We start from the raw sequence: 27,027 nt of genomic DNA on the forward strand, positions 1-27,027 counted from the left end.
GCATCCCACCCCAAACAACTGGCTGGCTGCTCTGATTTAATTACCTTGAGCAGTATTTAGAGTGAAGGTTTGGGTCTGTGCAGATGGGGAGAGGCACTGTCCAGGTCTGGCAGAACCCAAAAGCCAATATCTGGTTAGTAAAGGGGAAATGACCTTTTCATGAGCACAGAGCACAAGTGGTGCTGGGTTTGTTGGTTGTGTGGGATGCTCTGCCTGTGCTCAGTGAGGAACATAGGGCTGCTCACCTGGAGCCCTGCAGGCAGCGGGGGCTGATGAAACCCCACAACCTTTCCCTGGATCCCTGTCAGGGTGAATTCTGCCTGCTCTGGCACAGCCCCCAGAGGGATCCAGCCTGTTCCCAGCTGCACAGACAGAACTGGTGCTGTGTCTGCTCCCAGAGAGAGGGGGAGAGCTGGGGCTTATCCAAGCACATGTCAGCTTGATGAGAGCTCCTGCCAGGGCTCCCTGAGCTGCTGCTGCACATGTTCAGCTCGATCTTGTCATCTGCAATCTCTTGGAGATGGAGCCAGTCCGTGGAGGAACAAAGCTCTGTCTGCCCAGCTTGCCCTATGCTCCTTTCTATGAGATGATCCCATCACCATCATTGATACAACTCCCTTTTGTTCTCTGTGGCTTCAGGTTAAAGACAAGAATGTGAAAACCGTTAAACTCGCCTCAGCAGCCAAATTGCAAAAGCAGTTTTCAACTTTTCAGAAAGTCGAAAAAAAAAATTTAAAAAAAAAATCCCCTTGGTTCATGTTGCTGTTGAGATCACAGATGGGGAGGAGGAAGAGATTTTGAAAAAAAATATTTAAAAAAGGGAACAACACCCCTGAGCAGTGAGAAGAGCAACATCCCAGGAGCTGCAGGAAAACAGGGCATGAATGCAGCCAGTCAGGAGCGTTGCTCAGCTGATGTTCACAAGAAGGTTTCAACTTGCTCTCTTTGAGACCTCAGTAAACCTCCAAGACAGAGAGAGCATTTAGAAAGGCCCCTGAGGTTTTCCATTACTCTGCAGCAGGCTTGGTAAACATGCCAATAAATGCTGGGGGGAGAGAGAGAGGAGGAAAAAACCTTCCAGAGGAGCAGACCTGGTTTTTCAGCTGCTCATTCCTTTGCATCCCCCTTGCCACTGTGGATCAGCACTGGGGAGAAGGAGGCAGAGCTCAGCTTTGGCTGGGCATTAAGTGGTGCTGCAGGTATTTCTGGGAAGAATAAGTTGGGAGAGGCTGAAAGTTCCATCTGGAGCCACCTGAGGGAATGGAGATGGAAAGTTAGCAGGACTCCTGTCATGGGACACTGGTGAGTATGGGAAACTCTGCTCTCTGGGATGAGAATGGGAGAAGCTCCCACACATCTGGAGGGACTTGCTGCTGGTGTGGATCCAGTTTCTTGTAGCCCTGAGTGATAGGGACCCTCTTAATGCTGCTTTTTGAGTGGGGATGAGTGGGGACAGCGTTTGGCCCCAGCACTGGCTGGGATTTCTGGAAGAAACAGCAGAGTTGGATGAAGTATTTTGTAATTCTGAACTTCCTGTCTCAGCTCAAGTGTGTGTAACCCCCACACAGTCACAGACAGCCCCCAGCATGAGAACAGGAGGAGAAGATGAGTTGTTCTGCTGTGTCTATTAAATTAACACCAGGCAGGTTTTCTCTGCTCCAAGATGAATGGCTGCTGGCCAGCGGTTCAGCGCTCTGGGAGCACACAAAAGCACCTGAGGATGGAGGTGTGTAATTAATGACTCTTTAGACAGCTGGAAATGATGTGTGTTTATCTAACTGGGCACACTTTGCTGCAGTCTTGCTCTCCTGGAAGTCGCTGTTAGCCGCGGCCGTGACGCTCACTCCCTTCCAGGGCTGGGCTGGCCTCTGCAGCCCAAATGTGCCTCTGATGAGGTGTCTGCAGGTGATTTGTGCTCCTGATTTACTCCAGACTCACCTTTCTGCTGCAGGTTGTTCTGAGGGAAGCCACAAGCAGCTGTAGCAGTGTGCAGAGTGCCTAACTGGGAACCACTGGGAGCAGCCCAGCCCTGCCTTCCCCGCTCTGAGCTGCTGCCTGAGCCACGTGGCAGCACCCAAAAATCCTTCACCCACCTCAGAGCCCTCTCTCCGTGCTGAGGGTGGTGGAGCAAAGGGAGTTTTCTCCAGGGATGGAGCTGTTGGGTGTTTGGGGAGTCACCACCCCTGGAGGTGTTGTGGGAATGAGTGGACGTGGCACTCAGTGCTCTGATCTGGTTGGCACAGTGGGAGTTGGTTGGATTTGAGATCTCTGAGGGATTTTGCAGCAGAAATGTTCTGAGCTGCTGGCTGTGTGTGGAAAGGGCAGAGTTTGATGGAAGTGCAGACTGCTCCTCCTGACGTGTGTTCAGTGTCTGTTCTCCACCTCCAGCCCTGATGTCAGCCCCCCTGAACTCAGAGGCTGCTAATGAATCACCTGAAAACAAAGCTGGTACTGATGTGCTCTTTGGAGTAGAGAGGAAGAAATGTGCAGAAATGTTTTGCTGATTGGAACCCCTTCAGGGTGGTGAGGGGCACAGACACAAACTGAGGTCACTTGTGTGCTGGGTGAGCTGTGATGGGTGTTCATGACCCTGGGTGGGCTCCCAGCTGCTCTGAGCTTGTGTCTTGTGAGGCTGAGCTTTCCAAAGCACTGCTGTCCTTGGGGCTGGTGCACTTTGGATACAGCTCTGGAGCTCTGGGTGTGCTGGTGCAGGAATCCCTGGAGCCTTTTTCCATTGAATCCCTGTGCTCTGCTTTCACCCAGCTTTGATTTGTGAATTTGGTGCTGTCAGTGAGCAGCAGTGACCCCCTGAGCTCAGAGGCACAGTGAGCACTGGTGCTGCTGGGTTGAGGAGCTGGGCAGTGGGGGGGTTTGAGGAGTTTGCTGCTCCAAAACTCTGTGATTTCCATTCTCAGGGCTCAGCACAGGCACCACTCCTCCCCCAGGATTTCCCCTGGAGCTTGGAAGGTGTCACAGGACCCTGAGTGGGAGTTTTGGGCTCTGCCCTGAGCAGTGTTGCTGGAGTGGGGATCAGCTAAACTGAGCCTTCAGGAACCATCAGGGAAGGGCAGCAGCTTCCCCAGGTGTGCTGGAAGCATCCCAGGGCCATTCTGTACATCCATTTTGTACATCCTGGATGTTTGTCAGCAAGGCAGGAGCAGCTGGGAGCAGGCTGAAGGGAGGCTGAAGGTAAAGAGGGTTTGGAAACCAGGAGTCAGAGCTGAACTGTGTTTCACCCACTCTGTTGTTGTTGGAATCAAACATCAAAATCTTATGAAATCTCAAATAAATATCATAAATCCTGCCAAGTTTTGATTCCTTTGTCAGGTTCAAGGCAAGATTTTGTTCCCCTTAAGGCTGGGCTTGTGATAGTTAGAAAACATTTGCTCCTTCACTTAGTTTTCCAGTCTCTGTGACTATAGAGAAAAGCTCAAAGTTGAGTCCCAGAAACATTCTTTCAGTTAAAAACATGATGATAAAGCAGAAAACCCACAGATGCATTAAATCCTCCATTTGTTATGATTTTTCTCAATGCCAGTCCCATGACTTTTTGTGGTTTAGGGTGAGGTTTGTAACTCCTGAATTCCAGAGACCTTGTCTGAGATCAGGGTCATGGTGTGACCTGGCTGCAGCTCAGTAGCCAGAGCCTCACACAGCCCTGTGCCAGTGCTTTAAAAAGACCCAAAACAAGAGGGGAAAAAACCCATTATTTGAATCTCAAGGCCAATACAGCTGCATCATCCCATCCCTCTGCCCTTCAGTTAACCAGAGCAGAGATCTGCTGTGGTTTGAGTTCTCTCTGTGTGACATTTGTGCTGATATGAGAGTGTTGTTCTGCAGGAGCCAGGCCAAAGAGACTCCAGAGGAACAGCATGGACAGCTTAGACCTGCTCAAGTTCCCTTCTGAAAAGGTAAGCAGAGATGTCTGGCCTCAGAGACTGTCAGGGGGAATTTGTACACAGATTTCAAAGGGTTTGTTGTTGACTGGCTTCATTTGCAGGGAAATGTGCAATTAGCAGATATCACTGGAGTCAGTGGGATTAACCAAAGAGGGTTTCTGGAGAGCTTGGAGGAGAGGAACAGCTGGTCTCACTAAAAAGGCACTTAAAACTCAAAGCTGAAAAGTCACTTCTGGGCTTTTTTTGAAGAAGCAGCCCTTTATTGGAAGGATCATTGTGAGCAGTTCAGCCCCAGAGTGGCTGCCAGTGCCTGACACCCCAGTGGAGTGACAGAGGGGACAGTCAGGGATGCAGCACTGCAGGAGGCAGAGGTTTTACAGTGAAATACAGCAGGGTTTGCTCCAGGGTTTGTTCCTGGGCTCCAAGGGTTGTTTTGCTCCTGGGAATGTCAGATCTGAGCAGATCAGCCTTTCCTCTGTGTCCCCAGGGCTGCTCCTGCAGCAGCTGGGGGCACTGAGCCCTTCCAGCCTCAGGGATCATTTCAGTCTCAGAAAATCCTGCTGCTGCTGCTGAGAGCTCAGCCTGCCTGCTCCCAGAGGAGGTGGCCAGCCCTGCAGTCCCTCTGCCTTCTTGGAATGATTTTGGCACAAATCATCCACATTCACCCAGTGCTTTCCAGGCACAGCTCTCCTGAGTGTCCCAGGGAGCATTTCCCCTTTACAGAGCTGTCACAGAGGAAAAAAGCTCACCCAAGCTGCAGGTGGGTGCACAGGGTCAGTGGGAAAAAACCTCAGGCTTGAGAAACCACTAAAAAATCCCAGTAAACACTGGGAAGGCCAGGCAAAAGCTCCTCCCTGAATTAACTCTCTTTGGAAAATAAATTCCAAATGTCCTGATGCATTTTTATCAATTCTCCCAGTGGCCCCTGGCTGTTCTGGCTCCTGCTGCTCTCACCAACGTGACTCCATCTCATGGAGGGACAGCAGTGCCCAAGGTCAGGGGACATTGGCTCTGTCCTCATCAGAGCAGCACAGCCCCAGGGCTGCCCAGGCTTGGCTGATGTGGGACTTGCTGTTCCTGCTGCTGGTTTGCTCTGTGCTGTCAGAGCTGCACACCACTCCTAGCTCAGGGTTATGGATTTGGGGGTTCCATGGGGAGGGTGGAGCAGGCAGGAGCTGTGGGGTCAGGTGTGAGCACTGCTGTCCCCCTGCAGTGTCCTTGGCAGGGGGTGAGTTCTGGGTGCAATTCCTCTGCTCTGTCCCACTCACAGGATGGTCACAGCCCTGGGAGAGCCTCCTGTGCTTTGTGCTGTGCTGGGAGTGAGGAATAAACCCATGAACTGTGACTCTCCAGCATCCTCTCAGTGCTGTCTCTGCCAGAAATGCCTTTTCTTTCTCCTCTGCCTCCAAGCCAGCAGAACTCCCCTGTTACCACACTTCAGCAGCTCCTGCAGGGCTGTGTGTTGGGGCACAGGGAATTCCCACCTTGCTCCTGAAGCTCCAGCACAGGAACCCTGCTCACCCTGCTCTCCCCAGGGTGTCTCTCACTCCTTCATTTGATCTCCTCTGGTTTTATCTCCCTCTTGTTTATTCCTTTTTGTTCCAGACTCAACTCTCTTTCTCACATGATGCCTTCACCCTGAAGGTGCTGTGATTGAGTCACCTCTCCTGTTGTCATGCACTGAGCACTGTGAGGCCTCCAACAAGGCACTTTCTGTTTGTCATTGATATTCACTTGGCTGCTTTTTAACATGTGGACACTGGCCTGGCTGTGCTGGTGCCATCCACATGGCAATGAATCTCCTCTTGTCCTCACTGTTGCTGTTTGGGATCTCTGTCCCCTCCATTTCCCCACACTGGGGTTACAATCCTGCATTTCTGTGTCTGTGGGAGCACTGAGCTGTGCACATGAAAACCTGAGCCAGGCAATTGCTGCAGTGACCTTTTCTTGCTTTCCCCAGGACCAGAATGGGGACAGCCACCACGTGGGAGAGCTGAAGATCTCAGGAAAAGAGTTCTTGTCATTACCTGCAAGAACAAAGAAGCACAGGGAGCACCAGTGCAGCTCAGAGAGGAGACCCCAGGGATCAGGTGCATCCCCTCTGGATGCTGGGGAAGTCCAAGTCCAGGTGCCACAGTCGGTAGGAAGATGGTTTTAATCTCCAGTGCTGATCTGGGAGTTTCTCATGTTTGTTTTTACCTCGTTTCCAGCTGGGTGTGGGGGTGGCAGTGGGGATTTCTGGCTGGAAAACAGATTCTGTAGCTGTGCTGTGTTTGTTGGCAAATCCTTTTTGCCTTTTTGAGCCTCAGCATCAGTGTCCTTTTAGCAGAGCAGTGGTACCAGTCTCCATCACAGGCTGGTCTGTGAGGGATTGGCTCTCAGTGGTGACATTTTTAACCTCTTGATGAGTCTAGAGCTGAACTTAACACAGTTTAGGATTATCAAGATTTGAATTCTAGAAAAGCCCAGCAGTTTGGGTGCTTGGTGGAGCTTGAATTGATCAGCTCCTGGGGTTCATGAGGAGTGGGATTGGTGCCTTGAAAAGCCAGAGCCTCTCCCAAGTCTTTGGTGAGTGACCAAAAGTGCTGGTTGCCTTTGCCAAATGTGGGACTGTAGATGTTCTGCCTCATGCTGTGATCACACTGATGGTCAGTGTGCAGAGTGCTCTCTTAGAATTCATCAGAGATGGTAGAAATCATCATCCAGGAGCTTTTCTTTGGAAGCAGCACAACTGGAGCTCATTTCCTGATTTCCTGGTGATTTCCAGGTTCCTGGTCCTGTGTGGGGAGCTCTGATCAGTCTGTGCTTGGCTCCCTGAGGGATGCTGAGGATCCATGTCCTGGGAAGCTCCCCAGGTGCCTTTCTGCTGTTTTTTGACAGCTCTGCTGGTTTGGGGCCGTTCCCTTCCTCTTGTGTTGATGTTTGTTGTGACACATGGCAAACACAAATACTGGGGAGCTTTCCTGCAGCTGGGCTGGGTTTGTTCCCAGCCCTGGAACACAGGGCTCACACCCACAGTGATGGCACATTTCTGGGCTGTGGGAGGGGGCTTGGAGGTGTTTGAACTCGGTGATCTCAAGTGAGAAAACCCCAAATCTCAGCTTGTTGCCAGGAGAGACGAAGCGGAACAGGAACGATCAATGATCTCATGGGTGCTTGGAAGTGTTTAGGATTTTGCTTTACACAGAGTCTCTAACACACTATCACAGTTCTGTGATCATGCAGAGATTCCAGATGGAATAAATCCAAGCCAGAAAAGATAGGCCTGGGTTTTTTTTGTTTGGTTGTTTTTGGGTTTTTTTTGTTCCTTGGCATTTAAGAAAAAGTGAAATGAGATTTTTTTCATGCTGGCTAAGAAAGAGTCAGAGCTGCAGAGCTTGGGATGAAGCCTGACTGTGCTGGGGGGATGCTTGAAGGTGTTTCTGACTCTGAGTCCTTTGTTCCTTATCTGTGGATCATGGGGAGAACATATCCTGCTGTACCTGTGTGCATGACTGTGTGGACACATCCCTTTTTTACCACAGACATTTCTGATTTTCAGTTCTCTGACCACTGGAGACTGAATTTTTACACCAACTGAGGGGGTTTTTTTTATTTATTTTAGACTTCTCTGAGCTCATTCTTCATTCCCAACTGTGCTTGTGGAAATAGTCTGCTGGGAAAAACATTTCCTGCAGCTCACCGGTGCAAACATGATCATTGAGAGGGAAAACAAAGCTCATCTGAGCCAGAGAGGAGACAGCAGCATGGGGGCACACAAGGCAATACAAAGACAGAGAAAAACCACTCCTGCCAGAAATAGCCTTGTATTTTTAACTCAGACATTCAGCCAGAGACCAAACAAAAGCCACGCTGCATCAAGAGCTGGGAGAAGCATTCCTTAGGAGTGTAGCTGTGGATCCATGGGCTGGGTTTGAAAAAAAGGCTCAGTGGGGCTTTGCCAAGCCCTGGTGACCCCTTGGCAGGGCTGGTGGGGTTTGGGGAGAGGCCAGAGGGCTCTGGGGGCACGGTGGGGTCACTTCAGGGTAGTTTGCTGTGCTGGTGCTCCCAGGCTGACTCTGCAGCACAGTCAGACCTCAGAGTGTTTAAAGTCAGTGTTGTCCTGTGGGTTTTGCCATGAGCAAAGCAGCCCCACTGTGTTCTGCTGTCCTGGGGGAGCTGAAAAGCTGCAATTCCATCCATGGGAGCCTTTGTAATCCAAGGGAGCAAACCCCACCCAAGTGGGAGAGAAGCTTTACCTGGTCAGGCTGTTCAGACAACAACTCCCCCAGATTCCTCATTTTGCAAGGAAAAAAGAAAAAATGCTCTTTAATCCATTGAGTCCTTAATTAGAGGTGATCTCTAAAGGTTGATCTGAGGTGCCACAATCCCTGCTGTCCCTGCAGAGGAAAACCCAGACTGTGAGCAGGGAAAAAACTCCTCCCAGGTGATGTGATGTGACCTGTGGATAAGCCCTGCTGTCAGCACAGCCCTGAGCTCCATCCCCGAGTGTTCCTGCAGCTGGGGAGATGAGGATGGGGAGCTCCTGGGGGTGATGTGCCTGACTCAGAGCTCCTGGATTCACCACCCAGCCCCTGCCTGTTGTTTGCCTCCCTCTTCCCCGTGGTGTGATGGGGTAATGCTGCTCTCCTGCCTCCCCCGGGGAGCTTACAGAGGCGTGATGATGGCTGTAAAGTTGTTTGAGCTTGGGATGGCAGGAGCCCGTGGTGGTTGTTATTAGCATTGGTGATGATGCTGCTAATTAGTGAGCTGCTGGGAAACTCCCCATGGGAGGAGGGGAGGCAGGGCAGAGTGGAGTGAGCAGGGGATGGAGAGCAGCCTGTCCCTCCTGGCAGCTCTGTGCAGCCCTGAGAGGAGGAGAAGCCGTGGGGATGCTGGCCTGGATGGGACAAGCCATGGCCCAGGTGCTGAGGAAGGTAGGAGAGCCTGGCAGTGCCCCAGCTCAGAGCTGTGCAAGAGGCTGCTGCTGAGTGTGCTGCTCATGCAGGAGGCTCCTGACCCTGCTGGGCCACACTGGGGATTCCTCCCTTTCCCAGGAATGTCCCAGCCATGGCTGGGGTGGCTCAGAGGAGGAGGAGCAGCCCTGGCAGGGTTTGGGGGTGAGCAGGGACAGGGTTCTGTTCACCTGTGAGCCTAGGTGTGCAGCTCCTGGGGGAGCTGTGAGTGCTGGCTCTGCACAGCAGAGGAGGGTTTGGTCTGGGAGAAGCTGATGAGGGTGAGGTGCTTTGGGTCACGTTTTTGCTCTGTTGCACAGAGCCCTGAGCAGAAGTGGCAGCATTAAAACTCTGTCCCTGTGCCTGCAGCTGTGGGCAGCCAGATCCCAGTCCCTCCAAATCCCCCCCTGGGACTCGTGCAGTGCACACCTTCTGAGTTTCCTCTCTTTTAAAAAGAACATCAAAGCAGAGGTTTTGTACTACATGAAACTTGCAGAACATCAAAGGCTTGCTCATGATTTAACCCCTCTCTCCTCTGTGGTGAAGGTCAGAATGCTCCAGCTTGGCTTTGACTTGGTAGCAGATGTGTTTTAGGGGGTTGTTAGAAGGTTACTGGAAGGATGGATTTTCTAACACTTCAGAAATATCAGAGATTGTGTCCCTCGCCCTGCTCTGTGCAAAAAGGAGAGGGCCCATGCAAGGAAGGGGCTGTGTATTCTGGAAAATCCTTCCTGGGGCCCTGCCCTAATTCTGGGCCTGTGTTTGAGGTCAGAAGCCTTTGGGACTGAGCATAACCAGAGTTCAAGGGCTGAAACACTTTATTGTGTCGAGGTCCAGCAGCTGGAGCAAGGTGAGGATCAACCCAGCCCTGTGTGGATGTGTGCTCTGAAATGGAAATGGTGCTGATCCTCTGCACTCTCCCCTTCCCAGGCAGTGATTCCTCACTCTCCAGACCTGTCCCCCACCCTGTCCTCAGCCCAGCCCATTTATAGTCAAGGGCAAGAGGAGCTGTGTTGGATTGCAGTGACAGCTTGCAGGGATGGCTTGCTGATGTGCACTGAATGATTTTCAAGCACTGGCCAAACATTCCCTAGGACAAATGTTTTTATAAGGACTTTTTTATGATTACAGTCAGGAGCAGCCATAAAAGAAAGGAATTTTTTTGTAGGTCACACATTCCCATCCCAGAGGCAGTTGCCAGAGTTCTTGTGATGGTTTTCTGTCTCAGGATTTATTGGGGTTGTTGGGTTGAGGGTGCTCTGAGGGTCAGCCCTGGGGGTGGTGGCAGGGGGAGATCTGGAGGATCCTGCCTGTCCCTGCTCAATCCTGGCTGTCCTGGCAGCTCTGGGCTGCCAGGTGTCCCCATCCATCCCCTGTGCCTGCTCTGGGAACTGCAGAATGGGCTGGGTGGATGCTGGGCTGCAGGGAGGTGTCAGCCCTGAGGGTCCCACAGCATCATTTTCCTGGTTTCCTTGTCTTGTTTGGGAGATTGATACTTCCCCAATTCCCTCTGGAGCTGGAACATGGGGTTTACACCAGGCAGCTTTTGCTGTTCTGTGGTTCTGGGCACCTTCCCTCTGTTTGAACATCAGGCTGGTCCCTGCTTCATCTCCCTGGTGTGTGAATCCCACAGCACAGGGGCAGTGCACAGCACACCCTCCTTCACCCCACAGCCTCCAGCTGCAGGTGTAATTATACCATTAGTGCTGGTCTGACTGCTGTAAACGTGCTCTGAGAGCCAGGGAGAGAGGAAAGGCAGCTGCTGCTAAATTTAAGACTGTTCCTATGACACCTGGAGGCTGCTGTGGTGGTGTCAGTCCTCTTGGAAGTGAGCAGGTAAACACTGGGGAGCTGTGGCTTGTTCTTGGAGTGCTTTATTTTCCTGCTCAGCTGCTGGGACCTTCCCAAGTGCTCGGGGCAGGGAGGCTGTGCTGGTTCCTGGCTGGAGGCAGGAAAACCTGGAGAGCTGGAGCCTGACAGGTATGGGGAGGCTCTTCCAGGGGTTTGGGCTGGTGGGAGAAGCAGTCAGGGATGTCTTCTCAGAGTCATTTCTCTCTGAGTCTCTTTGTTGAGCTGTAGGGTCCTTTTCTCCTGTTCTCTGGCTCAGGTGGGCTCCTTGCACAGATGCTGCACAAGCCAGGAGAGGTGTAAGAACTGCTCTCCCAAATCTGGAGGTGCAGCAGAGCCAGAGCTGAGGCTCTCAGGATTTCTGACAGTAATTCTTCAGTGGGACTTTGGTCATGGGAGGCAGGGAAATAAACGTGGGGATAGAAAACCTGTGCAAAAAGTGGCAGCACAGGGGTGGGGGGAGGCAGCAGCATTTTCTGTCTTGTGCTGCCTCTGCTGCATTCGTTGCCTCAGAGGCAAATTATCAGTTTCTTCCTTGAATATTAACAGCTGCCAGGTAATGAATTCCCCCTCTCTGTTTTATAATGGCATTAAAATTGGGATTTGCCTTGGTTTTCTCTGTAATTATCCAATGAGCCTGTGTGAGGGAGAGGGAGGCAGGGCAGAGCTGGCTCTGCTGCAGGCGAGTGTCCTGCCTGGGGGACTGAACTTGGGAATGACCCTGCCTGAGGAGCAGATCCAAGGGATTGAATTTGGGAATGACCCTTCCTGAGAAGGCAGGAAACTTCCATGTGCTCCCAGGGACAGGGCTGGTGTTGGCAGGGCAGGGTCTGTATGGGCTGCAGGGATCAGTGTCCCTGGTTTCCCTGTTTTGGGGATATTTCTGTTGCTTGCACACCCTCTTGCTGTGTTTTCCCTGTTCCCAGGCTGTGGATCAGAGCTGAGATGTGTGCAGGGGAGAAGGGAGGCAGGATTTGTACAAGCCTGTGCCTGTGCATCAGCCACACACAGGGGAAGGAACCCTGGGCTGTGCCATCTGCAGGGGTGACACCAAGGACACCCAGGGTCTGGGTGTTTCTCTGCTCCCTCAGGTTGAGGATTAGGAACTTAATTTCCCATCCTTAACTGGCTGTGTGTGGAGGTCAGCTCTGGAGCTAGGACACTGTAAAAAAAAAAAAAAAAAGAGTCTTACTAGAGAAATCTGCTCTAGGAGGGAGGTAAAAACTGAGCTGGTTGTCCAAGGTCACCCAGCAGACTCGTGGTGGAGGTCTGAAGGTCAGTGACCCAGGCTGGAGGTGACAAACCAAGCTCCCCAAATCCATTCTTCTCCCCTTGACTCATTGTAACTGAGTTTGCAGTTATTGGCACTTTGAAGCCATAATTGAGGTCTGCTCTCCTCCTTGCACAACCTTTTCTCCCAGCAAACTGTCAGCCATCAAGTGGGATGAGACAGTAGAAGAGATGTTACACTCACCATTTCCTAGAAACTGTCACTTTAAAGAGAACAGCACTGGGAAAAAAAAAGGATGAATTGAAGCCAAACCCAGAGTGATAAACCTCCAAATGTTTGATTCCTCTCAAAATCTGGAACTTCTCATTCCTTTCTCGGGTCTCTGCCATGCCTGGGGCACTTTGTGCCTTCACAGTTCTGGCCTCTGGTATTTATTAAACTTAACATGGCAGAAGAGCTTAAAAAATATCATAGCTCAGGTTCTCTTTGGATGTAAATCAGCCTGACTGGGCTTAAATCCCTAGAGCTGAGGTGACACCAGATGACAAGGGGTCTCTGGTGGCTCGGGGCTGTGTTTGATTTTCTTGCACAACCATCCCTGAACTCCCAGCTGTGGCTTGGATGGATCCAGCAGGCCCCTGTGCTGGGGGGGATCATGGTCTGTGCTGCTGGGGCCACCCAGGGAATCCTTTCAGTACCAATAACTTGTGTTTCCCTTTATGTAAATTATATTTAAATCCAGGAAATGCATGCTGATATGTTTTCTGGGTTTCACTGAAGGCCAGAGCTGTATAACCAGACCAGCTCTGTCTGAGCTTTATCTCTGATTGTGGCTGTTTTCAGCTGGAGGCTCCCCCAGAGGGCACAAACACAGCACAGCCTTGGGGCAGGTTTGGGGTTTGTCTGTTATAGCCCAGCTTTGGGGAGTTTGTGCTCAGGGAGGAGGGTTCCAGGAGGCAGTGACAGCACTGACCTCCTCAGGGACAGGTCCCATCCTCTTCTGGATTTAGAGTTGCCTTGGGTCTCTCTGAGCTCTGTACTTAGGGTGCAGGAAACTGAGGGTCCTCCAAGGCTGCAGGAGAAGGATGGGAATCCATAAATCCCAGGAAGGTTTGAGGGTTGTTTCTTGGAGCTCTCCTGATAAAATCTGCTGTGGCAGCAGGAAGGTTCCCCCTGTCCCCAGATGAGTGTGAAGGCAGCTGAGGAGGGGGTAAGATTAGAGGTGCAGGCAGCAATTCCCAGCTGGACAGAAGGTGTCCCTGGTCAGAGGGTGTCCCTGGTCAGAGGGTGTCCCTGGTTTTGGCACTGGCTGCAGGCTGGGCACAGCCTGAGTCAGGTTAATGTGGCCTCTGCTCACACCTCACCTTCAGCATCCACCTTTCCCATTAGCAGTGCTATTTTTAAGGCTCCCTAGGCAGTTAACACCAATTAATCTAAAAAGTGCAAATAATGATTTTTCAGAGCCCCTGGCTGGTTCCTGTTCCCTGTGTGGCCCCAGAGCCCTGGCAGAGCTGAGCCCAGTGAAGTGCTCTGGGTGCAGGGAGGGCTGGAGAGTTCTCCTGGGGAGATGGGCAATTAGAGCAGAGCCCCAAACCATCCCATGGATCCAAATTTCCATCGTGGATCGTGCTGTTTGTTCCCCAGGGGAAGCTGCAGCTCCCTGCAGTGCTCATGGAACAGCAGTTGATTCTGGAGAGGCAGCAGAGCCAGGCACTGGGTGCAGGAGGTGCCACTCCCCTGGCACCTGCAGGAGAGTCCCAGGAGGATTTTTTGCCTGTATCTAAAGCCATTGGAATCCCAGTGTTCTCTGGGCACTGTCATGTGGAACAAACCCCAAGCAGGGTGTAGTTTCATCCTGCCCTTTGCAGTACCCAGAGCAGGAGATGCTTCTGGCTGATAGGAGAAGCTGCTCCTGCCTTTGCATGTGATTTTTGTCTTGCCTGTTTCAACTCTCCTGAGCAGGTCAGACCACGGCTGCAGTGGCAAAGCCACAGGGACCATCCCCAGGAGCCCTCCCTGCCCCAGCAGGGCCAGGATTTCGTGTTTTGTGGGGTGCCTTGCACAACAAAGCCTTGATCTCCAACGCAGCCTTCAGGCACTCCTGGCTGGGAGTAAATAATAATTGAGATCTGGGCGTGTGCTGAGCGAGGGGTGTTTATGTGCAGGCTGGATGTGTTATGGGTGCTGATGTGGATGGGTGTGCACAGCTCCACCACCAACTTCCCCCATCCCCAGCACCCCTGAGGAAGGTGCTGCAGCTGCTCAGCTCCTTCTTCAAACCTCGCTGTGCTCAGAGCAAGTAGGTGTCTAAATAAAAGTCTGATTCAGGAAAGCAGCACAATTTTGGCAATCCAGAGACGAGCAGGCTTTTTTTTGCAAAGCATTTTCAAAGCAAACTGTCAGGAGGTTCCATTGTGAGGTGCAGGGGATGGGGGAGCAGAGCATCTCTGCAGCTGGAGCACTGGATTGTCTCCATCACCAGAGAGGAGCTCACCTGCCCTGCTCCGTGGGGCTTGGAGTGGGGAGGTGGGTAGAGAAAGTGCTCTATATATTAACCTTGTGCTAATTAATCAGGAATATGGGTTATACCCTTTCAAGCAACTGAGTTATTTCAGTTTAGCAAATTAGTGCTGCTCAGCTGAGTCTCCAGGGCTGAGCAAGGTCCTGGTTCCACTCCTCTCCAAGTGCAGAATCAATCTCTGCAGTGAGCTGTAGACAAAACCCTGTGTTTTGCTGCTTGGGTGTGTGTTGTGCACAGCCAGGTACCACAGCCCTGGTGAGAGCTACACCCCAAAAACTTACTGCTTGTTGTCATCCACCTCCAGCCTGAGTTGTTCCAAGCAGTAGTTCAAGTTCACTCCCAGTTTTGGTGTTTAAGGGATGCCCCAGGTTTTTAATGGACCAGACTGACCTCTGTAGCTACTCACCTTCTCCAGAGACTGACTGGGGTGAGAATGTTTCTACCCTGTGTCCTTGGTTAGAAAAAAAAAAGCTCCAGGTACTAAATCCTGGCGTGTTTTTGTTAAATAGTGCCAGAGAAACCCAGCATGGTAAAATTTACCTGGCATGGTAAATCTGTCAAAATCCATCTGGAAAAGTTGCTACATTAACTGGAGAGGACAGTTTGAATACTCAGAAGAGAAACCAGGAGTAATTCCCACTGGTCTCAGCAGTGAGGGTTGGACTGACCCCTGATTTCAGCACAGGTTGTTGCATAGCTGAGGAAAGAGTGTAAATCCCATATTAATGTGATTGTGGCACACAGTGGCCCAATCTGGTCACAGTGACTTCCAGACATCAGCACAGCAGAGGTGTCAGTAACACTTCAGGCAGACAGCCCCAGGCTCCCTCCAAATGCAATCAGAACTGATATTGTCACCTGCTGCTGAGCCACAGGCCAGAGCTGGAGCAGAGTGTGGCAGCAGGGCACGGTCCCAACAGGTCAGCACTTACTGTATTTCAGAAGGAGGGAGCGTGGGTGAGTTATTTTGATTTTGTTTGGAACAATAAAACCCGAGTTATTTGAAATCTTAACAACAGAACCAGCTTTTAGCACCAGCGTTTATAGGGATGAGTGGGCGAGTTGTTTAAAGGGAGAAAAATCTTTGAAAACAGTCCAAGTGAGGGTGATAATTTCATGCTCCAAGGGAAGCGTGTGCACGTCCTGGGCCTGGGCAGGGTGTGGATGGGCTGTGCCAGGGGCTGGGCACAGCACAGTGCAGGGCACACGTGTGCCCAGGGCACCTCAGCTCCCTCAGCTCCTGCCTGTTGTAGGTGGTGTCTCTGCAGATCACAGATGTCTCACTCATTCTTCTTTGCTGCATCCTAAACTCAGAAGGAAAATGTCATTTCCTCATGTTGTTCCAAGCGCCGACCTCCTGTGTGTGGGCTCTGCCCCTCTGTTATACAGATTTTCTGCATTTCCCCCTATAGCAGCTGCAGATTCCCCCTCTCTGAGCTCTCCAAAGAAAGCTCAGCTCTTCAGATCAGGGGCAGAGTTCCTGTCCTGGTTCATTCCCCTGCTGCCCCTCTCTAGCCCCAGTGGGAATGGGGCTCACAGGAGCTGTGCCTGTGCCCTGCCCTCCCTCAGCCCTTCCTCTCCTCTTCAGTCAGGGCCAGGTACCGAGCCTGGAGTCCTGATCTCAGGTCCCACACAGTTTCCATCTTTCTCTGGAGATTACTGTTTGTTTGACTCCTGGAAATGAATTTACTGGTGTGGAATAGCATAGGCAGTTCCCCAAAGCTGCATATTTTTATTTTGTTCGGGTTAAAGGGGTTTCCTACTTTTGCAGTGAAAAATGAGAATGAAGGACAAGTGTGGACACAGAGCCGGGGGTGCCAGTGGGGCTCTGTCTCCAGTCTGCCCCTTTGGAAAAAAGAGATTTTCTTCCCAGTGCCCCATTTCACTGTCAGTAATTCCCATTTCACAAACATGAGGTAAGAGCAGCTCTTTGGCTGCTGCGTGGCATTTCCATCTTTCCCTCTTTAAAACCCTGTTGCAATTAGAAATTTCCCTCTGTCGAGCAGTGTTACATTTAAATCAAGAGATGCTTATGGCTGAGCAGCCTCGGCTCTTGCAATAAGACAAAAAAAACCACACGTATCTAATAATACGAGGAGCAGGAGGACTATCAGGAGCTAAAAATGGTCCTTCAGTATTTCGATGCTTTAAATCCAAACGATCAGAGTGTGTCTGTGTGTGCACGGAGCTGCCTGTGCCTGCGGAGCCGAGCGTGTTTGCAGATGTAGTTTGGGAGAATCGATCCCGATCTATTTTTAAGGTGAAGTGAGTGTGGCGGGTGGGAGGTGAGGAGGTGGAAGGAAAGCTAAATATTCACGTAGCTGCACTGTGTGTTTAAGAGCATCATCTAATAACGGGAGGATCGTGGCAGCGAGGCGAGGGAGAGAGCAGCGCTCCCCGGAGCGCTCCGCGCACCGTGCCAGGGCTGCGGGAGGAGGTGGCAGCGGGGCTGTCGCTTTAAACCTCGGCTCGCACCCAGCGGGTCACTGCAGCCGGCGACACACACGTTCCTCGCATCGCTCGGCGCAAATCAATCCCGGGAGAGGGCTGGGAGAGGATCCCGAGAGGAGCCGGGCAGCGGGAGCACCCAGCGCTGCTGCCCGCGGATGGGTGAGAGCCGGAGCCCCGGGAGGAGCTGAGGTCAGTGAGGAAACTCGGGCTGTGTTTCCTTCTTTCTTTGGAGTGAGGCTGCATCGGGAGGAGCAGCAGGATACGGAGACACGGAGGATTCGCTCAGGCCGGGATGTGCCGTGTGTGCTCGGGGGTTTAAAGTTTTCAGGTAGCTCCGGTGGGAAGTTTTTGTGGTTAATGTTGTTGCAGCTGCAGCGGTGCTCAGTGCTCGGGTGCGCTGTCTCTCGGCAGAGGGTGGGCGGCGGGGCCGGAGGGGGACACGGGGTGTCTGTCACCAGCCCTGCCTTCGGGGGGAGCGGTGCAGCGCTGCCCGGGGATTGGCACAGGACGGGAGCGGTGTCCTGAGCAAAGGGCGGGCGGGTTTTACGGCTCTGCTGCCTCTGGAGCTGAGCAGGAGTGCAGGTGGCTGGGGACAGGGACCGTTCTCCAGTAAAACAGGCTGTGGATTTCAGCCAGGGATTTCCTTCCACTCCCCTCCTCCAGCCCCCGCTTGTCTCTCTGCAAACCTCCCCCTCGGTGCCTTTCTCCAGGTGAGGTTGGGAAGTTCAGTGCCTGATGTTTTTGGGGTTTGAGGTTGTGGCCGTGCCAGAGGTGCAGCCCCCACGGTGAGTTCTCCGGGGTGAGGTGTGGGGTGGTGCAGAATAAAGAAAAGCTGCGTGCAGGGGACTGACAGACAGCCCTGGATGAGCTGCTCCTGGCACTGGTGGTCACCAGCAGCACCAGCTCTGCTCCTGCCTGGGGATTTTGAGGTTGGCTGCCTTGGAAAGAGCAGAGGTAAGGAGTAGTGACCTGTCTGGTTCACTGGGGAGAGGCAGATGGGGCAGAGCACATGGGCACAGATGTGTGGGGATGGAGAAGTGCCAGGCCTGGGGCAGGAAAGCACCTGCTTGGGCAAGGGCATGGATTTCCAAGGACTGTCCACAGGGGAGAACTTGGTCCTGGGGACTGATTGCTGGTCCTGTCCCAGCTCTGTTACTGTGGGATGTGGTCAGGTCACTTCATCTCCAGGTTGTGTCCTTCCTGAAATCAGGTGGAATCAGGCAGCGCGCTCTGAGGGAGAGAACTGCTGTGTTACCCCTGAACCCACTGCCCTCCTCTTCCCTCACCTGGGCACTCACCAAACACCTCCAGGCTGCAGCTCCTGAGCTGGATCTGCTGTACCAGACCCACCAGGGTCCATCCACCCCTGGGAGGACTGGACAAAGCCAGAGTGAGCCCTTGAGCCTGATGGTTCCATCCTGCATTGGGTCAGGTCTATAAGAAACTGAGCCTGGAGGAGAGGAGGGGAACCAAAGGCAAGTCACTGCCCTGGGGACAGCAGCTGTGAGAGAAGCTGGTCTGACAGAGGGACGAGGTTTGGCCCTTTGGGTGGCTCTTGGGTGTCTGTGGTTTGGTTTGGTTTGGTTTGGTTTGGTTTGGTTTGGTTTGGTTTGGTTTGGTTTGGTGGGCGCAGCTCCTTTCGAAGAGGACATTCCACCCATGTTTGGGTGACCATGGAGTTGCTGAGGGAAGTGCCATGACTTGGCCAGCACAGAAGTACCTGCTGTGGTGCTTGGGGACCTCTGGGACACTGTCCAGAGCGGATCTGAGAGGCTTTGGTGGGGCTCAGCAGCGCTGTGGGAAGAGCTGCATCCCGAGCTGCTGTGGGGGCAGCAGGAAGCTGTGGGAGAAGCCACCAGCAGAGCGTTGGGCTGAGGGATCTCTGGCAGCAGCTGTTGGTGTAGTGGGGGCACAGCTGGGGCTGGGTTGCTCAGGTGCCACAGAGAGATTGGGGCAGAGTGCTGATGCCAGGATGGAGCTTGGCAGTGGGAATGTGTCCCAGAAAGATTCTCTGCAGAGTCCCGGGTGGGCAGCGGGTCCAAGGTGGAAACCCTGCAGGGAATCTGTGGGCTGTGGCTTCAGGTGTTGGGAGCTGGGAAGTGGTTTGGTTCTTGCAATGAGGCTTTCTGCATTTGTTTAATGGCTTTCCTGAATCCAAGTGAAAATGGCCCGGGGGGTGAGGCACAGAGTCAGTTCTGGCTTTGTTTTGCCTCACTCGCACATCTGGAGGGGTCGGACTGAGGGGTTTCCACAGGAGATGCTGCTCCATGTCCTGCACCTCTGGGACAGAGCTGGGCAGCCCAGGACCTTCTCAGCCCAAAACTGTGACAGGTTTTATTTGGTGTGAGAGTTTGTCAGAGAGGAAAATGGGGGGATTTGTGCTTCTCCACAAGGTGTAATGATCTGGCTTGGCGTTCCCGAGGAGCTGGTGGTCCCAGCCTGCAGGGAGAGGGGACAGAGTGGCAGAGCAGGTGCCTGTCACTCCCTGCAGCCGCTTTTTGCTGCCTTTCCAACGCCTCAGCTGTGGTTTTACACATCCTGAATCCACCCAGGCAGGTTAAACAGCCTGTTCCTCCACCAGCAAGGGAATCTGTGCAAAAACCTGGATGCTTTCCAGTTTGAGGAGAGGGAGTCCTGCTCCCCGCTCCTCTCAGAAAATGAGAGCAAAGCTCTGACCCCCGTGAGTGGGACCTTCACCTGCTTGGCATGGTGCCACCCCTGTCCTGCCCAAGGTCAGGGAGCAGGAGCAGAGGCTCCACACTTGTCCTTGTCCCTGTGTGGGCAGAGGTGGGAGTGTCTCTGTGCCCCTGCCAAGGGCGAGTGTGTTTGCAGCCAAATCTGCCCTGGGGTGATCTCTACAGTGCCAGCAGCCCCTGGGTCCCTCTGCCCCAGGCAGATGAGGTTGGTTTTACTCTCTGTGACAGTGTCTGGCTGTGACAGGAAGGTGACAGTTGGCAGAATTTGGGCAGTTGCAGTGCTGGAGGCAGAGGATGGGGACGAGGCCAGACAGGGACACTGGCTGTGAGGTGAGAATTGCTCTCGGGGCTGGAAAGCCAAGCTGGTGCCCAGGAGCCATTTGGGGACGTGGCTGTGTGTCTGTGCTGTGGCAGGGCTGGTGCTAGCCCCAGGAGGGGATGCCCTGGCTCCTGGAAAGGCTCCTGCCCCTGGCCGTGCCAGGCCCCGGGCGAGCACGGCTCGGGAGCAGATGGAGAGCCCAGGGTGTGATCACACCTCCATCTGCCCTCACAGCTCCTGCCTCGGGGCTGGGAGCAGCCTGGCAGGGAAGGAGCCCAGCACTCCATGCCTTGTCATATTTGGGCATTTTAATTAGAGAGGTTCAGGCTGGGGCAGGGTTTGGCTGGAGGGAGCCTGGTGCCCGCAGGTGCTGCCCTGGGGCCATCCCGGGCTGGCACAGCCCTGTCAGCACTGACATGGCCCATGGCATTCACCTCCTGCCACTGGGTACCCAGCACACAACCAGCCCTGTCCCACTCCTCCATGCTCTGCCTGCTCTTCCTACTGATTCAGAGCATCCTTTTGTCTGCCAGGTGCATTGAGTAGGATCCTGACAGCCCAAACTCCTGCAGGGTCTCTGCAGGATGTGCTGTGGGGGATCTGGTCTCTGTGCAGGGGGAGCTCTGAGCTGGGGGCTCTGGCCATGCACTGCCAGGCTGCTCCTGTGAGCTGGAGCTTCTCCCTGGCTCCAGGACTGCTCTGATTTACTCCATGCAGTCGTGGAACAGCAGGAGGGAGGCTCGGTATGAATGAACTGGTTTCCTCCTCTACCCTGAAATTTGGGTCACACAACCCAACATAGCAGAGCTGTGAGAGATGTAGTTCACTCTCAGTTCAAGCCTGAGCCAGCTTTGATTTCCAAGGTGCAGCTGTTGGTGGTTCAGAGGGTCCATTGGAGCTGTGGCTCCATTAGTGGATCAGCACGTGGCAGGCAGGTGAGAGGGGTTTTTCCCCTCCCTGATCAGCTCCCACATTGCCAATGTTCCTCTCTGGCCCGCTGCTAATTTTGACGCTGCCCTAAATAGAAGCTGAGTGCATCTCATCTGCTTCGCTTAGCATACAGGAAAATTGTTTTCCTTCATTTACCCAATCCAACTTGTGGCTTTAACCCTGTCAGCACAAGTCTCTGCCCACTGCAGAGCTCCCATGGAGGGCTTTGCCTGCCCCTGCCATGGGAAGAGCTCTGGTGGGAGCGGTGCTGTGTGTGGTGGGACTGGGAGGGCTCCCAGGCTGCCCAAAGAGGTCACCAGCAGAGCTGGGAGAGGGACTTTGCTTCAGCAGCAGCCAGGGGAATCCCTTGTTCTGCTGGAGAGTCTGGCTGTGCCCTCTCCAGTGCTCTGGTAGAATGTGCAGCCCCTCAGGAGGTTCCCAGTGCCCCTTCCCAACTGGTCTCTGCTAGAAAATAGCTCAGACAGACTCAGTTCTAAGAGGTTTTGGTTGCTTTGTGTTGTGGCTTTTTTTTTTTTTTCAGCAACTGGTGGGACCAGCTCAGTGTGTATGGAATATCCCCAAGCCTGGCAGATGTCACTCTTATCTCTAGCTAATTTTATCTCCCATTCCAAATGACTCCCTGGAATGATCTGTTGTTCATGCTGCTCTGTCTGCTCCACACAGCCCCTCTCCCTGCTGGAAGTGACTTGGAGAGGCTGCCTCCAACGCGAGCCTCCTGCAGCACAACTTAAATATATTCCTGTCCAGTGCAAGGTGCTCATTTGGGGCTCTTGTGCAAGAATTGTTGTCCTGAAAAACTGTAATTTTGTGGCATTTTCAGCTGGTGACTCTGCTGCAAGAGCTGTGCTGAGGAGATGGGCAGCGAGGCAAGTGTTGGGGTGTGAGGGGCAGTGACCTGGAAAGGTTGGATTTAGCTGGTGGGAAAAACAAACGCTGAGCTCGGGCTGAGCCGTGGCTGGGCACGGGGCGGCTGCAGGTTCCCCTCATCCTGCTCTGAGCCTCCCCCGGGAGCAGTGCCAGGTGAACGCTGTCTCCTTTCCTCTCTTTCCCATTCAGCCTCCAGGTTCCTCTGCAGTGACAGCGGCTGCAGAGGCTGGTCCGTGCGCCGGGCTCGGGATCAGAGGCACCAAGGAGGCTCCAGACCGGGGGCTTGGCACGACCAGCAGCCTTAACAGACCAGGACAGGGCACGGCTATTCCCGAGGGATCGGAATCAGGAACTTGTTTGGAGCGTTGCCACTCTGACTCTCCTCTCCCTTCGCAGAAAATCAACCGGACCCCTTCGGACGAGGAATGCTTCTTTGACCTGTTGAGCAAGTTCCAGAGCAGCCGGATGGATGATCAGCGCTGCCCGCTGGAGGAGTGCCCAGCCGAGGCTGCCGAGGCAGCTGCCACGCGGGTCCCTGCCCTGGCAGAGCGGATATGTGAGCACCCCGCGTCCCCCGTCCCGTTCCTGTGACTGGCGCTGCTCCTGCGGCGTGCCCGGTGCTGTGGTTTGCCCTGCATCCCGTGATGTTTTCCCCGAGCCTCAGCGCTCTGAACTTGAGCAGCTCCTTGGCAATCTCTGTCATTATTTAAAGAAGGAAAAAATATTCTTATGTAAATGGTTGTTGAGGGAAAGGCTGGAGAATGTGAGCTAAGGTTTGGGGAGTTAATTACTGAGAGAAATGCGAAATGCGCTTGGGTTTTTTCAGTGTGGGTCTTTAGGTCTTGGATTATGAACAGGGAGGTTGGCACAAGGATTTTTGCCACTTCCAGTACCTCCAGGAGGAAGATGATGGTTATTGCTGAGGGAGCTTTGTGAGAACCTGAGGTCTGGGACAGGTTGGGCTTTCTCAGGCAAGTTAAAATATTGCCAGTTTTTGTAATTGCGTTGCCGTGGAGGAAAAACTTCTGGATTTTGTACTGTTCTTGGATGTGGTGGTGATAGGTGCTCTGTGAGGACAGAGGAGCCAGAAGGATGGATAAACAGTGGGAAGCTGCTCAGGCAAACAGCTCAGCCCTAGGAAGGACAGGGATAAATTGAGGAAGGCGCCTGACAAACAGGGCAGGAAAGGCAGGGCTGTGTTTGCACTTGGGTTTTGTGGCTTTTTCAGTGTTCAGGGCCTTTGTTTAACCCGAGCTGGGGAGAAGCTCTAAAATGCACGGATCACCCTCACACGCTTAATCACCAGCACAAAGGGCTGAAACCTGATATTTAGTTATTATATTTAGTTATTTAACCTGATGGATTTGTTCAACATCAGTTTCCAAATGAATAGGAAGTGCAAACAGGAGAGGAGACCCCCGACACTGCTCCCAGGGGCGCAGCACAAGGAGCATGTGTTGGGGCAGGGTCTGAAGCAGAGAAGATGTGGCAGGAAGGCAGGTTGGCTGTGAGGTGAGAAGGTTTTTATCATCTAAAAATAAGGTGGAAATGAGCATTGCTTTGTCAAGAGATGCATTTCTGCCACACGAGTGCATTTGGCTGTAACAGCTGTGTAATTTAGGAGACGGGGTTGAAAACGCAGAGCTTTATAAAGAATGCACGAGCAGCCCCACATTCTGTTTGGCTCATTTGGGCTCTGAGCCTTTTGGACATGTTATTTTTGAGGATTCTTTGTGAGCTGAATTGGAGGAAACTCATCCCTGCGTCAGCACTGAGATTTTCTTGTATTTCTGCAGCTCCATGAGCTGGGGCTCTAAGGTCTTGTGTCGGAAGGCTCGGAGCAGGCTCTGCTCCAGTGCTTTGTGCTTAGGGAAGGTAATTCCACTTGGGCTGGATTTCTCAGTTTTCCTTTGCTGGTCCCTGTCCAAGTGCAGTGTCTGTTGTTTGGGAGCCTTTCCCTACCCAGCAGCTGCAGGAGCCAACAGGCTCTTTCCAGGGAGCGCTGCCCAGAGGCATTTCCAAAGGGTGGATAGATGACATGTACTGGTTCTGGACTGGGACCCCAGAACCAGCACAGCCCAGCTCTGCTCTGTGGGATGAGAAGCAGAGCCCAGGAGTGTTTTGCTGGTGCTGATGGAGGTCCTGCAGCCCATGACAGCCAGACTCACCTGGGCAGTGCCTCTCCTTGAGCAAACAGCCTGGATTTCTGGGGAGCCCGGGGAGGTGCTGCCGGGTGAGAGGCTCAGCTGTTGGGACTGTGTGTGTGTGCCTGTCACAGCCACAGGGGCCACCAGGAGCTCTGTGCTCACCTGTGACTGCTGGGCTCTGCCTGTGCCTCTTGGTCCAGGTGGAAACCAGGGTAAAAGCAGCAGTGCTGGACACAGCAGGGATCACACACAGGCAGTGCTCAGCCTGGGGCCACTGGGTCTCCTGGGCTGAGGTGGCACCTTTGGTGGCTTCCAGGAGCCGGCCAAGCACAGGCAGGGGACACAGTCATGCAAGGTGGGTGTGTGAGCTTCTGCTTTATCAAAGCACCCGATTCTCCCGCTGCTGCCTGGGTTTGTGTGGGTTGGAGAGGAGTTTGGGAGGAGGATTTGGGCTGTGCAGCTCGGGCAGAGCAGTGACCCTGCCCTGTTCTGCTCTCCCCCAGCACAGTCTACCCTGATGACATCTCCCCAGACAGAGGAGTTCTTCGACCTCATCGCCAGCTCCCAGAGCCGGCGCCTGGATGACCAACGTGCCAACCTGGGCACCCTGCCCGGCCTGCGGATAACCCACAACAACCTGGGCCACCTGCGTGTGGAGGGGGACGCCCAGGAGCCCGGGGACGAGTTCTTCAACATGCTCATGAAGTGTCAGGTACGGGCCCAGGGCTGGGGGAGCTCTGCCACCTCTGCTCCTGCCCTTGGTGCTAACGCCCCTCTGTCCCCTGCAGTCGGCCAGGATCGATGACCAGCGCTGTGCCCCCCCAGACTCCATCCCCCGTGGCCCCACCATGCCTGATGAAGATTTCTTCAGCCTCATCCAGCGTGTCCAGGCCAAGCGCATGGACGAGCAGCGCGTGGATTTGGCCGCAGTCCAGGAGGCGGCCGAGCAGGAGCAGCAGAGGCCTAGTTCCAGCTAAGAACTGGGCTTTGCTCTGGGGGGGTTGTTTCAGCTTTATTTGTTTTTTTAAAAAGGAAAAACAGAGTAGGTGGTTTCAAGCCCGAGTGCTCCTGTGCTCCCAGTCTTGTCCCAGGAGCTGCACCTCCATTGTGTTCCTACAGGAGAGCCCAGTGGATGGGGGACAGTTTTTAAATAAGGGGGTTTTTTTAGGACATTCGGCCACTCTAAAACTGGGCACAGCACCTGGAAGACTTTAGCAGCCCCTTGCTGATCACCTAAAACCCCCAGGAACTTGGAGGAACCCACAGGGGGTAGTTAACTTCAACCTCGATGTCTTTTATTTCCACAACACTTCTATTTAAACAGGGAAAGGGAAAACCACCTTTTTCCTTTTCAAGTCCTCCCGTCTTCCTAACACAAATGGCTCTGGATCCTTCTCTGGAACATCTTGTTCAGCTTTGTTCCTTCTACAGGAGAAAAAGAGCCCAAGTCCTTTAAACCTTACTCCACCCCAGCTGCATCCTGGTCCCACACACCTGAGTGTATTTTAGGTTTGCTGAGGGCTCTCTGGAGAGCCCTGGACATTCTCTGCTTCTAGCTGCAGCCCTGCAGGACCTCTTGAGCAGGGGCAAAGTCTGGCTCACCCTGAGCTTTAGTGGGAGTTGTTACCTCTGCAGCCCCATGGCAGGGGCTGTTCCTGGGCAGGGGGAAGGAGAAATGAGGTTTCTGCCCGAGTGTTCAAACAGGGCAAACAGGGACAGCTCCTGGTGATGTGAGGGTGTCCAAAACAAAACCTGTGTGTGACAGGGCCCTGCTTCAACAGCCAGCAAATCTTTCTGCTCATAGCTCAGCCCTTCTTCTTTCTGTGTCCAACAGCTCCTCTGGCCAATGGCCATTCCCTCTTGTTCCTCCCCAAACCTGCACTGAGCTCTCCCAGTGAGGCACTCTGCTTCTGTGCACCTGTTTCCAGCCTCAGGAGAGCCCCAGCCTGTGGGGCTGGCTGGGAACTCACATTTACTGTCATTCCTTCCCCTTTTTGGACCAGCTGGAGGAGGGGAGCAGGGACCTGTATTTTTCCTTTGCTTGAGCAGACACTGTGCTGGACTTCAGAAACTGCAGCGCCGCGTTGTGCCAGAGCAGCGCCGTTCCTGCAGAGAATAAATCAGCACTTCCCATTCCAAATGTGTTCCATGGAAACATTCCCAACCAGCAGGGAGGTATTTTTAGACCAGTCATGCTGCTCATGGGGCATTTACCCTGCCTGCACTGACCATGTGGAGTGGTAGCTGCATTTACCTGGGAGCACTCACCTGCTGCTTGGCCAAGGCTGGGCCTCCCTCCTGGGGCTGGGCACAGCTCTGGAGAGGGGAGAGGAGAGGAGCTGCCCATCCCCTACTTACCAGCCAAGCTGGCATTTGTAAAAGAGAAAAACAGTGATGATGATGACCTGACCAGCTGCAGGCTCAGGCTGTGCAGCTCTTAGCCAGGTGGTGAACTGGAACCTGACCATTAAGCTTTCAGAGGTATTATTGAGGTATTATTTGCCATATACTTGAATGTATGAGCTTATTTATTTTTTACATGTGCATTTGCTAATGTCATTTTAATGGGGACTTTCCAACCCACAGGTACTTGTTTTTTTTTTCTAAAAAATAATCTGCCAAATGGATTAATATATTAGAAATGAATACAGCTCAAGGGGAAGGGGTGGGGGGAGGATTGTGCTTAATAAATATTTGTGTCTAAGCTTCAGTGCAAATACTCATTTCCATTATTTCCTGGATAACAGCAGGGCTAATCCTTTGGAACTGGGATGGGGGTGAATGGGGTAACAGACACCACCACCTGTGCTCAGAGAAGTGCTGTGCCCCCCCTCCACATCACTTTACACTATGAGCACACTTTGCAGCCACTGCTATCCCAGCTCTGCCTGCCAGCATGGATGTGGCTGTGGAGGCAAGGCACAAAGCCCTGAGAATTCCCTGCCCAGAAGTTTCCAGGACAACAGGGCAGACAGAGCAGCCCTGCATGGCTGAGAAAAGGCCACTGGAAAAGGCTGAGGAGAGGCTGAGCTGTTCCTTTCAGGCTCTGCCTGGTCTCGGTGGCGCCTGGCCCAAAGCTGGGCTGTTCCCCAGAGCCAGGGGACAAGGGCAGGGAGTGCTGGGCACAGCCCTGGCACAGCCCTTGGTGTAGGCACAAAGCAGC

General features: G+C 53.2%; 1 protein-coding gene across 2 annotated transcripts in view; it reads left to right on the top strand.

The window, feature by feature from the left end:
- Positions 1-26,463, top strand: part of GPSM1 (G protein signaling modulator 1) — a 61,304-nt gene extending 34,841 nt beyond the window's left edge. The window contains exons 10-14 of one of the 2 annotated variants that reach the window (XM_079324536.1): positions 3,841-3,911; positions 5,860-6,039; positions 22,114-22,273; positions 24,368-24,576; positions 24,653-26,463. In XM_079324536.1, the coding sequence (XP_079180662.1) occupies positions 3,841-3,911; positions 5,860-6,039; positions 22,114-22,273; positions 24,368-24,576; positions 24,653-24,841 (809 nt within the window). In that variant the 3' untranslated portion in view covers positions 24,842-26,463. The remainder of the gene's footprint in view (positions 1-3,840; positions 3,912-5,859; positions 6,040-22,113; positions 22,274-24,367; positions 24,577-24,652) is intronic. The other variant, XM_079324537.1, reaches the window with a different exon arrangement.
- The last annotated feature ends 564 nt before the right edge of the window (positions 26,464-27,027 follow it).

This window comes from Erithacus rubecula (genome assembly GCF_903797595.1).
Source record: "Erithacus rubecula genome assembly, chromosome: 21".
Taxonomy (NCBI): domain Eukaryota; kingdom Metazoa; phylum Chordata; class Aves; order Passeriformes; family Muscicapidae; genus Erithacus; species Erithacus rubecula.